At 40.2% G+C, this 15,459-nt stretch overlaps 1 protein-coding gene across 1 annotated transcript in view; it reads right to left on the reverse strand.

Annotated features, from left to right (window-relative positions):
• HYDIN (HYDIN axonemal central pair apparatus protein) overlaps positions 1–15,459 on the reverse strand; it is a 404,418-nt gene that overhangs the window by 343,964 nt on the left and 44,995 nt on the right. The window contains exon 6 of the mRNA XM_036274275.1: positions 6,218–6,417. Within this exon, the coding sequence (XP_036130168.1) occupies positions 6,218–6,417 (200 nt within the window). The remainder of the gene's footprint in view (positions 1–6,217; positions 6,418–15,459) is intronic.

Raw genomic sequence — 15,459 nt, forward strand, 5'->3', positions numbered from 1 at the left:
AGACAATGGCTGAGCTCCAGGAAACTCAGAGAACCTCATGCAAGACTGAAACTAAAACAAAAGAGCCCTGGCCAGTTTGACTCAGCAGTTGGAGCATTGGCCTGTGGACCAGAGAGTCCCGGGTTCGGTGCCCCCTAGGGGCATGTACCAAAAATAAAAAATAATAATAATAATAAAGCAAAACAAGAAAAACCCAACCAAAAGCCTATACCTAGATGCATCATATTCAAAGTGCTAAAGAACAAAATCAGGGGTGGGCAAAAGTAGGTTTAGAGTTGTGAGTACACAAAACAGAGTTTATTCTTTTCTTATTATTTATTTATTAATTATTGTATTACTTATTTTTTAAAACTCATCTTTATTGTTGAATGTATTACAGATGTCCCTCATTTTTCCCCCACTGACCTCCTCCTCCCTAACCCCACCCCCCTTCTGCCTTCCCCACACTATTTTTGGTGTCCACTGGTTATGCATTTTTACATGAAGTTCTTTGGTTTATCTCATCCTGCCCTCCCTTCTTCCTTCTTTTTGAGGTTCATCAGTTTAACAAACCAATTGCACTTCTTAATTCCTTTATCTTTTTCACCCATCCCCCAGACCCTGTCATCTGGCAACCAACAAAAAGTTCTCTATATCTATGAGTCTGTTTCTGTTCTGCTCGATTATTTTGTTTGTAGATTCAATTGTTGATAGATATGTATTATTTGCCATTTTATTGTTCATATTTTTGTTCCCCTTCAAGAAGACCCTTCAACATTTCATATAATACTGGTTTGGCGGTGATGAATTCCTTTAGCTTTTTCTTGTCTGGGAAACTCTTGATATGTCCATCAATTCTAAATGATAGTTTTGCAGGATAGAGTAATCTTGATTGTAGGACATTGCATTTCAATACCTTGAATATCTCTTGCCACTCCTTTCTGGCATGCAAAGTTTCTTTTGAGAAGTCAGCTGACAGTCTTATAGGAGCTCCTTTGTAGGTAACAAACTGCTTTTCTCTTGCTGCTTTCAAGATTCTCTCTCTGTATTTAACCTTTGGCATTATGATGATGATGTGTCTTGGTATGGACCACTTTGGGTTCTTCTTGTTTGGGACTCTCTGTGTTCCTGGACTTTATGTCTGCTTCCTTCACCAAGTTAGGGAAGTTTTCTGCCATTATTGTTTCAAATAGGTTTTCAATTTCTTGTTCTCTCTTCTCCTTCTGGCACCCCTATGATGCAAATGTTGGCATACTTGAAGTTGTCCCAGAGGCTCTTTACACTATCCTCATTTCTTTGGATTCTTTTTTCTTTTTGCTGTTCTGATTGGATGCTTTTTGCTTCCTTATATTCCAAATCGATGGTTTGCTTCTTGACTTTACCTAATCTACTATTGATTCCCTGTAAATTATTCTTTATTTCAGTTAGTGCATCCTTCATTTCTGACTGGTCCTTTTTGATTTTGCTGATGTTCTCACTAAGTTCCTTGAAGGTCTCACTAAGTTCCTTGAATGTCTCACCAACTTCCTTGAGCAACCTTATAACCTGTGTTTTGAACTCTGCATCCGATTGATTGCTTATCTCCATTTTGTTTAATTATTTTCCTGGAGTTTTATTCTTTTCTTTCATTTGGGACATGTTTCTTTGTCTCCTCATTTTGGCTGCCTTCCCATGACTGTTTATATGTATTAAGTAGAGTTGCTATGTCTCCTAGGCTTTGTAGGGTTGCCTATTGTTGTAGGTGTCCTGTAGGATCCAGTGGCACAGCCTCCCTGATCACCCTAGCTGGGCCCTCGAGGTGCACCCCTAGTGTGGACTGTACACCCTTGTGTTGTAATTGAGTCTTGGTTGCTGTTGGCATGTCAATGGGAGGGATTTACTTAGGCTGATAAGCTGCAAGGACTGGCTGTGCCCACTGACCACTGGTCTCTGACTACTTTGGAGGATCAGCTGTGTAGATCCTCAGAGCAAGACTTACTTCATCGGGCTCTGGTACCCACTGAGTCTGCTTATTGAGTTTCTCACTTGTGGGAGTGACTTGGGTGGTAGTGTTTCAATGTGGTCGGAAGCTGTCCACTGGGTGTGCTGGCTCTGGGCCAAGGTCAGCCACTGCCTGTGTTCTATCCAGGGCCACCAGCATAAGCTACAAAGTGATATGCAGATGGTTGCCTCTTGTGCTGGGCTTGGAGGTACCCAGAAAAAGCCAAGTTGTGAACCAAGGCTGATTGCTTCTAGTGCCAGTCCTGGGGCCACTTAATGAGAGGTATGGGGATCGCTGAGACCAGACGCTGCTTGTTTGAGAGATTTTAGGAAACTCTGAAGCAGAATCCAAGACAGGCCAATCCTATGGTAAAGCCTTTGGAAACAGCTTGTGTGGGCCTGAAAGTTGGTTGGGGAGGGGCCTTAGGGAGTCACCAGGGTGGGAAATACAGTGTGAGCCAGGGTGCTGGAGTCTTAGATATGGCAGCCATCTGCTGCCCCAGGGGAGGCCTCACCAAAGGAACATCTGCCTCCACCAGCACTTCTGTCCAGGAGAAAGTCACCTCTCCAGCCCTCGTCCTGAGGCCAAACAGCTCAGTTCTTCCCTATATGTCTCTGGTGCCCCTCAAGCTGCCTTCCCTCTGATCTTAGAGGGAGCAAGTCCTAGTAAGTCCGTGCACGGGCCCTTAAAGAGGAGCTGCCTGGGGCTCCAGAAGCCTCAGCCTCCCTCAGCCTCAGTTTCCGCTGGTTTTTACAGCCAGAAGTTATGAGGACTTCTCTTCCTGGCACTGGAGCCCTGAGCTGGGTGCCTGGTGTGGGATGGGGACCCCTCACTCCTCAAGGACAACCTTCCCAGCCGTGGTGTCCCTCCTGATTTTTATCCGCCACACAGGGACCAGCCCATCTGCACCTCTGCCCTTCCTACCAGTCTCAATGTGCCTGCTTCTTTAATTTCGTAGTTGTAGGACTTCCATTCAGCTCGATTTCAGGTGGTTCTGAATGATGGTTGTTCTGTAGTTTAGTTGTAATTTTGATGTGGTTGCAATAGGAGGCAATACTACATTTACCTAGCCGCCATGTTGACCAGAAGTCTGTATTACTTATTTGTATGTATTACAACTGTAAACCTACTTTTGTAGCCCTGCATAAGGAAAAAAAATCTTGAAGGCAGCCCAAGCAAAAGACATATAGAGGAACAAAAATAAGAGTTATAGCAGACTTCTCATGAGAAAAATATAAGCCAAAAGACATATGTAAAGTACTAAAAAAATCATGTATATGTTATTGTCAACTCAGAGTTCTACACTGTAGAGAAAATATCTATTAAAAATGAAGCCGCCCTGGCCGGTTTGGCTCAGCGGTTAGAGCGTCGGCCTGCGGTCCCGAGAGACCCGGGTTCGGTTCCCGCTAAGGGCATGTACCTCGGTTGCAGTTTGTCCCCGGCCCTGGTTGGTCGTGCGGGTGGCAGCCACTCGATGTGTCCCTTTCACATTGATGTTTCTCTCTCTCTTCCTCTCTCCCCCTCCCACTCTACCTGAACAAAAAATAGAAAAATGTCCTCAGGTGAGGATAAAAAAAAAAAAAAATGAAGCCAAAATACTTTTTATTAAATAGACAAAAACTGAGAGAATTTCCATTAGGCCTAGGCTACAAAGAAATATTAAAAATAGTTTTTCAGCCAAGAGAAATACAATACTAGACAGAAATTCAGATCTATATAAAATGGTTCAGAGCTAGAGATACTCCTGAGCTACATGGCAGAATAAACACAAATTCCCTCCCAAGGGCTGTGCCTTCAATATGCATGATGGCAGCCCTCCTACCTCCAATACAGCAGACTGAGAAACTTGAAACAACTTCTACCAGAAATTCCTAGAGAGACTGGATAAAATATGACTTACATAAATGTGTGTCTGAGCATGCAAACAAGGCAAATCCACAAGATTAAAAAACAAAGAAACTAGCCCTGGCCAGTTTGGCTCAGCAGTTAGAGCGTCCACCTGCAGTCCAGAGAGACCCAGGTTCGGTTCCCGCTAAAGACGCGTACCTACGTTGCAGATTGTCCCTGGCCCTGGTTGGTCGTGCGGGTTGCAGCCACTCAGTGTGTCTCTTTCACATCGATGTTTCTCTCTCTCTCTCTTCCTCTCTCTCCCTCCCACTCTATCTGAACAAAAAATGGAAAAATGTCCTCGAGTGAGGATAAAAAAAAACAAAGAAACTAAGAACCAGAGCCATAAGCCACTGAGCTAATGCTGGGTCTGCCCTGGGTTCCCAATAACCTTGAAGCCTGGATATTAAGACTTAAGATGGTCAAGTCAGGGAACTTATTTAAAAGTCTGAGCTGGTGGGAAATCACATCTACAGTGCAAGGCATTGTAGAGCAAAAGGGCTTTATTGCATGCACCTGGGTACAGGCGGGCTGAGCCAAAAAGGGGTATAGGTTATATACTCTACTTTTAGCTTCCAGCAGTTCCTGCTGACGTATTCTGCCTGGCCTATTGTCCATTTTGCAGTTGGACTGGTCTGGTGTCTTGTCCTGCATCTGCTGGGTGATTCATTGTCTTTCGGATGATCCAGATAATCCAACTCAACAGAGGGCTGAGCAAGGGTCATGCAAGCAACACATTTTTCACAGTTTCTGCCTTTTGCAAGCTTTTACATTTACTCTTTAAAATGTTACTAACCCTTTCACTTATAACAAAATCCCCATATAAAACTGGGAAACTTGAAGGGCTGCCAAACCAGTCTCCACTAGCACAAAGGAAAATGTCTGTCTTGGTTTTGACAGAAAGAAACAAAGTTTATCTAGGGATTCATAACTTTGGACAGGTGTTTAATGCAGGTTTAGGGTTTGAATATACACTATCAGTCCATGAACCCCCAAGCTGAAAAATTATCAGAAGAGTAGATCTAACCTTTGTGAGCCAGGCAGAAACAAATGCTAATCCTTTCTGGAGAGATGTGTCCTTAAACCAGCAAAGGAGCTCACAGTCCAGATGAATATACAGTACACACTTTTTTTATGTCATAGAAAAAAACTTGACCCTCTGTTTCCTGTCCTCCCAAGCTGGTCATTCTTGTTGTGGTCCTGCTGATCAGACACTTTTCAAGTCCCATAATAATTGTTCTTTCCCATCTTATAAAAGAGTTCCCTGAGGGCAAGGATTATCTCATTGTTCTTCATATTGTCCCACAGTGTCTACTACCCTGTAGCTACTTCTCAAATAATCAGAAGAAAATCTAGTTCCTTCACTTAGTAGTTATGTGCTCTTGAGCAAGTTATACAACCTCTCTATTGCTCTGTTTTCTCATTTTCAAAGCCTGCAAAGGCAGGTTGAGTTCTCACATCTCATCACTCTGAATTCTCCTTCTGCCTCCCTCTTCTATTTTGAAGACCCCTGTGATTACATTGGGCCAACCCAGATAATCCAGGATAATTTCCCCAATTTAAGGTCAGCTGATTAGCAACCTTAATTACACCTGCAATCCCAATCCCCCTTTTCCATATAACATTACACATTGACAAGTTCTAGGGATGGAACATGGACATATTTAAGGAGACATTATTCTGCCCACCACACTAGCAGTAGTTCATCTGAAGAAACAATAAAATAACAAACACTTATTATATAGCACTTGCTATATACCAGTAGTTTACAATTATTAATTCACTTACTCCTCACAACAACCCTATTAAGTATACTTTTCCCCAATTTTCAGGTGAGAAAACTGAATACCATTAGCCAAGGAATATGGGCGGCCCCCAGAAATTGGAGAAGGCAAAGAAATGGATTCTCCCCTCAAGCCTTCAGACAAGAACACAGCCCTACTGACACTTCAATTTTAGTCCAGTGAGGCTTTTGACCCTCTGAAATGTCAGATAATAAATTTGTGTTGTTTTAAGCCACTAGGTTGGTGATAATTTGTTATAATGACAATAGAAAACTATATAGCCAGTTATAAAATTCTTAGTCAAAACAAATATGTTTATTAATAGATTCCCACAGGCCATTCTCTATGCTAAGGAGAAAAACTCTTACCCAGCATTTCGGATAATCCTCCATGCCCAAACAGGTAACCTTGAAATTTGGGTTCCTCTTGGGATGAAGTAGTCTTCCCTACCTCCGTGAGCTCTCCCAGCCTTGAAAGTCAAGACTGTAACAAGCAGTTCCAACTCCACCTGCTATTCTAGCAAATTACTTGTGCTGACTAGATGTAGCTCTAATCAATCAAAAACAAGAGCCAAAGGAATGCATACCTGTAAGTTGTGATATGAAACACAGCATCTTTGTTGCCAATGTTTCGTACCAGCAGAATCTTCTGAGTGCTGTATTTCACAGGGCAAGTGGAAAAATTTAGCTTGTCAGGAAAATCTAGGATGGCTCGTGCACCTCTGGCTTTGATGGGTACAATAAACTTTTCTCTTTCAGTAACACAGGTCAACATATGGGCATAATCCTACAGGAGAAGGTACAATCATTATTTGTGGGAACACCAACATGATCAAGATAACTGGGCGAGAAATATGGCCATATGCCAGGCATCTAGCAAAAAAATAAATAAATAATAAACTTTCTCAAGACAATTATAGTTGTACTGTCAATGAGATACTCTTTTCTGACAGAGAGATAAAACAGTTCAAGTGTCAAAGCCTACAAGCTAACAGAAAGCTTATGCTTCATGTGTTTGCCAGATATTAGGGAGGTAGGATGGGGAATGGTTGAGGCCCTTTTTTGTTTAGATCAGAGGAGGTTCACATCAGTTCCCTCACATCCTCCTTCTAACCATGCCTATTTATTCTTCAAGAACATGTGTCAGATTGATGGCTCCAACTGGTTTCTAGATGGTACTGCCAGGCTCGAAAATTATGTTATTCAGGCATATGGAAGTACAAATTACGCTAAGCATAGCTGATCCTAGAGAACCCCACAGAATGCAACAACCAACCAGTCTAGACTGGTTATATCAGAATCCGAAAGAGATAAGTGCTGTTTTCCTTCTTAGGAGATCAAACCTAGCAAGCAAAGGTTTTGTTGGAAATCAGAAACTAGAAAGCTCCTGGCACATGTGGAAACTTAATATTAACTTCGACTTTACGAGAAAGAACAAAAGATGCTGCTGAATCCAGGATGAGAGGCGATCTCAAAGTAATTTGTCCTATTTTGTTCTATATTTACATACTCTCTGCCTTGTTCCGCAAGAAACCGAACACAACCGAAAACAGTTTAGGAAGCTAATTGAAATATCACAGGGATGTTTTCGACCCTTTGCAAATTTCCAAATGAGGAAGATTTGACGTTTGGTAGGAATTATATAGGGGCGGACAAAAGAAGGTTTGACTTCAACCACCTCAGGAGGCAGGAGGCTAGCAGGTCACTGAAATTCAGGTTTGTTTACTTGATTTTCAAAGACTACAAGAATGTGTAAATAATGAAGACCAGCAATTTGAGCACTTAAGAGATTGTTCCTAAGTGCTCTATGCCCCATTGTGACATTCTTTTGAGTTAATAAAGCCATTATAATAATCATAACTTACACGTCTTTTTCCATATGAACTGTAAACATACTTTTGCCAACCTCTGTATATATTTTTTTCATAATCAATTCATGCACTCATAAAAGACTACAAAGAAAAAAAATTTTGTTAATCCTCACCCGAGGATATTTTTCCATTGATTTTTTTTTTTAGATAGAATGGAAGGGAGGGAGAGAGAGAGAGAGGGAAACATCGATGTGAGAGAGGCACATCAATTGGTTGCCTCCCACATGACCCTTATTGGGGCTGGGGTCAAACTTGCAACCCAGGTACATGCCCTTGACCAGGAATGGAACCCGCAACCCTTTGGTCTTCAGGTCAATGCTCTAACCTCTGAACCAAAAAGGCCAGGGTTGAAGAAATGCTTTAAACAACTCCTCAAAAATGTATTTCAATCTCTGGAGTTCTGTATTTACTATGACTATATTAGATTATGTAACATACGATTATATGTTACTCTACTGGCCTAAAATTAATTCAGATGTTATGACTGGGAGGCTTCGTCAGCCTGTAAGCTAAGAGTTTCTTCAGGTGATGTACATTTTTCACTGTGCTTAGATGCAGAACATTCGGGTCACCATTCAGAGCCAAAATAATTATTCTGAGCTCTGTCCCCTCTACTATGAGAGACTTAGCCATAAATTACTTTATATCCTAAAATGTTATCCAATGCAACAATGCTCTCAAGATGAAACTTCCAATTCATTTTGTTGTCTGTTCGCCTTTCTTCCAACATGCCTTTCCTCCTAACTTAAAAAAAAAAAAAAAAAAAAATGGCAGTAGAATATGAAAATGGCAGATTTGACTTTCTGAAAAATGAAAAGAACGAATCTTGATTTTATATTAGCTCCATGAGAGAAAGCAAACATGGCAATAATACTGTCCCCTTTAAGTTCTCAGGCAAAGGAAAACGTCTTCTGCAGCAAAGGCCTCTCAAGGCATTCAAAGCAGGCACGGCCAGCAGGGCGGTTCGGCCCTCGCAATCCTTTGCCTGCCTTTTCTCCACTCCTCAACTTGATGGGGAGTGGTTAACACAAAGTACAACCAGATCTGATTAGAACTCAGTGAGTGTGACACTTGGTGTCCCTAGAAAACGTCATAAATCTCTTACCCAGTTAAAAGAATTTATAATATAATACCTTCTCAATCTGAAGTTGACCCCTCAAAAGGGAAGATCAGCTAAGTCCTAATCAGTTTAAAAATGACACAGTCATAGAAATGTAATGTACAACATAGGAATAGAGCCAATAATATCATAATAATTATGTATAGTTGCCGATAGCTACTAGATTTATTGTAGTGATCACATTGTAAAGGATATAATTGTTGAATCACTATTTTGTACACCTGAACCTAATATAATATTGTATATCAACTATAATTAAAAATAAGTTAAGTTGTGTTTTTTTAAACTGAGACTAATCAGGCCCTGGCCGGTTTGGCTCAGCGGTTAGAGCGTCGGCCTGTGGTCCGGAGAGACCCGGGTTCGGTTCCCGCTAAGGGCACATACTTCGGTTGCAGTTTGTCCCCGGCCCTGGTTGGTCGTGCGGGTGGCAGCCACTCGATGTGTCCCTTCACGTCGATGTTTCTCTCTCTCTCTCTCCCTCTCTCTCCCTCCCACTCTCTCTGTACAAAAATTGGAAAAATGTCCTCGGGTGAGGATAAAAAAAAAAAAAGAAAAAAAAAAAAAAACTGAGACTAATCAGATTTTGGGGTCCTTATCCTCTACCATTCTGACTCTTCATATGATTTAACATTGTTCTCAGCTTCCTAGCAATATCTACATTTCTCCATCTATGACCTTTGGCTTGAAAAACACCTGAGACTTCCAAATTTACTTTTATCCTTAGTATATACAATGATAATGTGGGTACTTCATGATTCAAGTGTAAATCATCCACTCCAGATAGTTAATTTCCTCTTTTGTTTTTTTGCTTTCTAAGTTAACCTGTAAACCTATCAATCTATTATATACTCTGCCTTTACTCCTATTCCTATCTGAGACCAGCCCCTGTCCTTGGGTACTAGAGCTCAATCCTTCTTGCCTACTCCAGGATTTCCTGAAGCATCAATTTTCTCTCTACTGAACATTCACACATCAGCTTATAGCCATGCTTGAACAGCTTTGCATTCAATAACCTACCCTTGACTCCAACATCCACCTCCAACTACTGTCCATTTTTCCAATCACCCTCAAAGGTGTTATTTTTCCTCAATATCACTTTCTTTATTTTATCTTTATTTTATTCTATTTTTCATAACTTTAGATGCAATTGATCTCTTCCTCCTTTTTGAAATACTTTATCCATTTGGATTCCAGGGAATTAGAATCTCCTGGTTTGCCTTCACTTCATAACTACCCCTTCTTAGTGTCATCCTCTGTTGGCATCTCTTCCTTTTCCCACTTTATCTACACTCATTCCCAACACCAGCTCTACCCCTTGGTGAAAAGTAGCATCTTTACATTTATGATTTTCAAATATTTGTCTCTAGCCCCAACATCTCCCCTTTACCACAGATAATTGTGTCCAATTGCTTACTTGGTATTTCCACTTGGATGTCTAAAGGGAAGTTCAAATTTAACATAGAAAGAACAGCCTGGCCGGGTGGTTCTGTTGCTTAGGGCATTGTCCTGTACACCAAAAAAGGTTGCAGGTTCGATTCTAGTCAGGGAAAATACCTAGGTTGCAGGTTCGATCCCAGGTCAGGGCAGGTACAGAAACAACTGATCAATATTTCTCTTTCTCTCTCTAAAAAAGAAAAATCAATAAAAATATATCCTTGGGCGAGAATAAATAAATAAACAAACAGAGTTCCTGATTCCCTACCTCACCCCAACCAGGCCTCACAAACCTGCTTTTCTTCTACTGTTCCCTACCTGAGTAAATGGTGCCATCTTTTGGTCAGTTGTGGGCCAAAATACTATGAGTCAAACTAGACTCCTGTCTTTCTAACACCTTTACCCAATCCACCAGCCAATTCTGATAGCTCTCCCATAAAACTATATATCCTTAATCCACATACTTTTCATCGTCTTCGCTGTCAACTCCCTAGTCCAAATCATCTTCATCTTTGCCCAACTATTAAAATAGCTCTGGTCCCTGTTTAGTTCTGCTATACATAATAGGGAACAGAATAAATAAGAGCAACTTAAATTAGACAGAATTTTATTTCTCTCCCATGAAGAAATCCAGAGGCAGGCAGCCATGTTGGTGTGGCACACAGTGTCACCAGAGAGCTAGATTCCTAAATTCCTGCTCTAGCATTCTAGCACACAGAGTCCATCTTCAATGTCACCTCCTGGGGCAGAGTAATTCCTGACATGCCAGATATCACTCACAGCCCAGCTGCAGGCCGGAAGAAGAAGGCAGAAGGGTGAAACAGTATCTCCCGCTGTGTCAGCGCTTGTCAAGTATATGCCTCGGAAGTCCTGCTCACAACTCATTGGCCCACACTTAGACACACACAGCTGAAAGAGGGCTGAGGGAATGCAGTGAAGCCAATCAAAACTTGTGATGCTCTTACCAGCGAGGAAAGAGAAAATGGATGTCAAGGGTAGGCAACTAGCTTATGCCTCATACCCTCTTCAGTCTGTTCTCTACACAGCAACCAGAATCCTAAATATAAGTCAGATATGTCATTCCTAATCAAAACCCACCACGGCAAAAGGAAGGGATCGAGCATTTATCGCATCTTTCCTGTATGAACTTTACCTCAGAATCATTGGATCACTACAAAAATAAAACAAAACATAACAGACATTGTGTTCCTCTTGATGTGATGCAATAGGAAGTACCACATCACCTAAGAATTCTTGCAAAAAAAATCAAATATGAATCTATTCAAGCCTCTGCTAGTTTATAGGAACAGAGGGGACAGAGGAACCATTCTACACAACCTGATAGGAATGCAATCAGCACCTTGTTTGGGTCCAGATTTAAGAAAACTAAAATATTAATGATGATGATGATGATAATAAATAAATAAAATTTTTATACCTCAATGGGGAGATCTGAATACTGACTGGATATTTGATAATATTAAGGAGTTGTCATTTTTAGATGTGATAATGATATGTGGCTATGTCAACTTTTTAAAGGTCATGATCTTTTAGAAACAGAGAATGAAGTATGTACAGATGAAAGAATATGATGTATGGAACTGGCTTCAAAATCCTGAGGCAGGGAACAGGATGGATGAAGTAAGATTGGTCATGCACTGATAACTAAAATATCTGGTGATGACAGTTCACTCCACCGTTCTCTCTACTTTTACATATGAGTAAAAGCTTCCATAATAAAAATATTTTTAGTACTTTAAAATGGCTTCCCTATGCTACTTGGCATGATTGCTACAACTCTCACTCTCTGCAGCCTTGTCTCCCACCCTTTTCCAGCAGCGTCCTCTGCTCCGGCCACACGGCCTTCTTGTACTTCCCTGAGCCTGTTGCTGAGCATGTTTCAGTCCCGGGCCCTTTGTAGCTGCTGCTCCTTCCCCCAGACAAATACCTTCCCTCAGATATTTGTATGGCTTAATTTAGTTTTATGCTCAAATGTTACCTCACCAGATAAGTCTTCCTTGATCCTCCTATTGAAAGGGAACAGGACTCTCTTATCACTCCCTATTTTCTATCAGGTCAATATCTGACATTAAATTACATATTTGTTTGTTTATTCATTGTGGACCATAAGCTCCAGGAAGGGTCAAAACTTGTTCTGTTCTCCTAAGGATCCCAGCTCAAAGAACTGGGCCTGGCACAGAGTGAGTGAAAGAATATTATTCATTTTTTATATCTTTATTTAGATACTAAAGTATCAAGAGTTCTTCATAAAGAGAGTTCCCATCATCATTCACATTAGACTTATTATACAATGATATTGATCAAGTCCAAAGAGCTAAAAAGTAGAGATGTGACTCAATGATAACATGAAACAGAATGGTGAGAAACACTCTTCCTAGAGAAGACTCTTGGACCTCTTCCTCCTGGTTGAAATGACAGGAAAGTTCATGTGTAATAGGTTCATGGCACAAGAAGATATTTGAGCCCTTTTGAAAAGCTTTTGCTTTTATTATCTGTAGGCCATTCTCATGTTGAGAAAACTTCTTTGTATTTTCTTGAGATTAACTTTTACTTCCTTATCTCCCTTGATAAATATTTACTGCACACATCCTATGTGTCAGGCACTGTGCTAGGCACTGGGTTACAGGGGTGACCCAGACAGAACCAGAGGGGGCTAATTCCAGGCAGGAAGAACACACAATCCCTAATCAATATTTTTTGCCAACAAAAATTGTTGATTGTGCCAAATTTTATGATATCTAAACTTTAATTCAAAATGCTGGCAATACAGTTCATTATTGTCGTACACCTGCATAACATAGAATGTGTTACCATTTTTCTATTCTTCTTGGGCCATCATTTTTTCAATTTCATAGTAACAAATCAAGAAAACTATTTTGACAACCAACTAGATATTTTCGTAAAACACAGCTGAGCAATAAAACTGCATCGCTCCGTATTTTGTTCATTGCAGCCATTTCCCTGTGATAACACTGCAGTACGCAGATGCTTCCTCAAGCCCAAGGAAGGACCCGCTTTTGCTTTACTACAAAAGCCTAATATTTTTCAAATGCCTTTTAATAGTAAAGATACAAATTTAAGAGGTCAAGAACAATGCCATGCTCCAGAATTTTATAGTGTTATGAGAACATTGGCTATTATACTTCTACCATACATGACGTGTACACTAGGATTATTAGATTAACAATATATTCGATCATTATTTTAAAGTCTGTGTGAGAAGAAGAGATAAGAAAAGCCAAAGGAAATTTGTTGCACCTGTTATCTGGGTATTTGGCATTCTTAACAAGTTAAATCCCCAGGAAGCCGGATTAATAGATGACAGGGAAAAAAATGTGAATTTCATTATCATCTTTGACATGCTAATATACAGGGTAGATGAAAATCCAATTGAAAGGGGACTGGCCTATTAAGCTGTGGCATGCTGCAATTTATATATCTCACCCTCCAGATGTGAGGAGGGTAAATGAGAATGGAGTGTGCGCAGATCAGCAGGGGATAAGGAGTGAAAAGATAATACGAACATCGGCTATCAATTTGGCCAACTGAAGAAAGAGTGTCAGAGTGAAAAGACTGACTTTTATTTTTCCTAAAATAAATCTGGCTCTAGTTGGTCCTCTGCTACATTCTGGAGCAGCACTAAAGACAGCACCACTAACTCTAGCTGGTCATTCTGTGCATGGCCCCGTTGGTTTTCCAACAGTAAGAGTGAATCAGATGCCGCGAGACTGGAAAAACTGGATAGTGTGGCCCTGCTGATGCTGCCAGTGTAACAGGATCCTGGCAGAAAGAGGGAACCAAAACTAGCAGGTAGAGCTTCTCCAAATACACGCCATCAGTCTTAGTCAGCAAAAGGAGAAACCACTATGTCCTGAGAAAAACAAATTCTGTAAATTTGTTTATTTATAGCTTAGAGCCCAAATCCAAACAAAACCTTAATGTATCCAAAATTGGAAAATTTAATTTCTCATAGGGAGCCATTATTCTCACTTTATACCTCCGCATACCCGCATGTAGCCTTTGATAACTTTCAAATACTTAGAATAAGAAAAAGTAAAAGAACATTTACATTTTAATCAGGGGTTTCCCAACAGACATGCAATGTTGGTGAAATGGGATGGTAAACAGGAATTTAAAAACTAGGAGTAAAATAAGCAGCCACAAAATATGCCAAGTAGTAATCCTCAATGGGAATGTTAGCATTCCATATTTATAAAGTAAATACAAACATACCTAAAATACATTTCTATTATTTATTTGCTGTATAGATAAGCAGTAATAAACACTCTCTTTTCTTTAAGCTTTTGATTAGGGGAAACTTAAAACGTATACAAAGAAAACAGAATAGTATAACAAACCCCATGTACCCATCACCCAGATTCAACATTTATTAATATTCTGTCATTCTGGCTTTGTCTATACCACAATCCATTTCCTCTTCTATAATAATCATATTTATATAGTTTTAAGGTAAAATTTGGATATATTATAAAGCATAAATATTAAATGTACAATTTTGACAAATAAATTCATCCACACAACCCACACACCTATCACGATAGAACATTCCACCTTCTCAGAAAGTTCCATGTGTCCTTTTCTCAGGCAGACCACCTGCAGGGAGAACAATACTTATCCAACAGAAGACATATTTTCTCCAGCACAGAAGAAAATTAAGGAAAGCCAGCAAGTTTTATATTTCAAGCTGCGTGAAGGCTTATAATCAGCTTATAAGTGGCTTCCTACAGAAAAGTCAGTGCAGGAATCTGACACCCAAACTAAACCCAGGCGCTGTCCTCTTATCAGTTGGTATTCAGAGAGAGAGCCTCAAGAAAAAACAAGGACTTCAATAACATTTAACAAAAGGCATTACTTCTGGAGCTATTTATCGGTTTCATTTATTTCAACAGTACCCTAAACCAAATGGCAGGTCCATAAGCACAACCCAAGAAATAAATAGTAATATTACAAATTGGTAAAATAATAACCACAGTGTTATTATTAGAATGGAATTTCTAACCACTCGCTACAGTGATACATACTTGGCAGACCACATTGAATTCTCTGACCCTGCTCTCCAGAAAAGTAGGAACAATAGCAATAGTAGCAGGAATACTGGTAATATCATTGACAGCAGCTAATAAATATTGGAGATGGAGAAACAAGGATTCAAAGCTAGTTCCCTCTGTCCCCATTATACTCTTTTGATTCTAACCATAATGGTGCAATACAGGTCGGCACACACACTATTAACGTTATATATAAACTGACATTTTCTTATGCCTATTTAAGCCTTGCTTTTGTCCTTACTCCTTTAATCATGCAGATAAAACCCCTTTCCTCCTCCCCACAAGTCCCCACTCTAGCGCATATAGAGGAAACT

The sequence above is a fragment of the Molossus molossus genome, unplaced genomic scaffold (genome assembly GCF_014108415.1).
Source record: "Molossus molossus isolate mMolMol1 unplaced genomic scaffold, mMolMol1.p scaffold_m16_p_21, whole genome shotgun sequence".
NCBI lineage: Eukaryota > Metazoa > Chordata > Mammalia > Chiroptera > Molossidae > Molossus > Molossus molossus.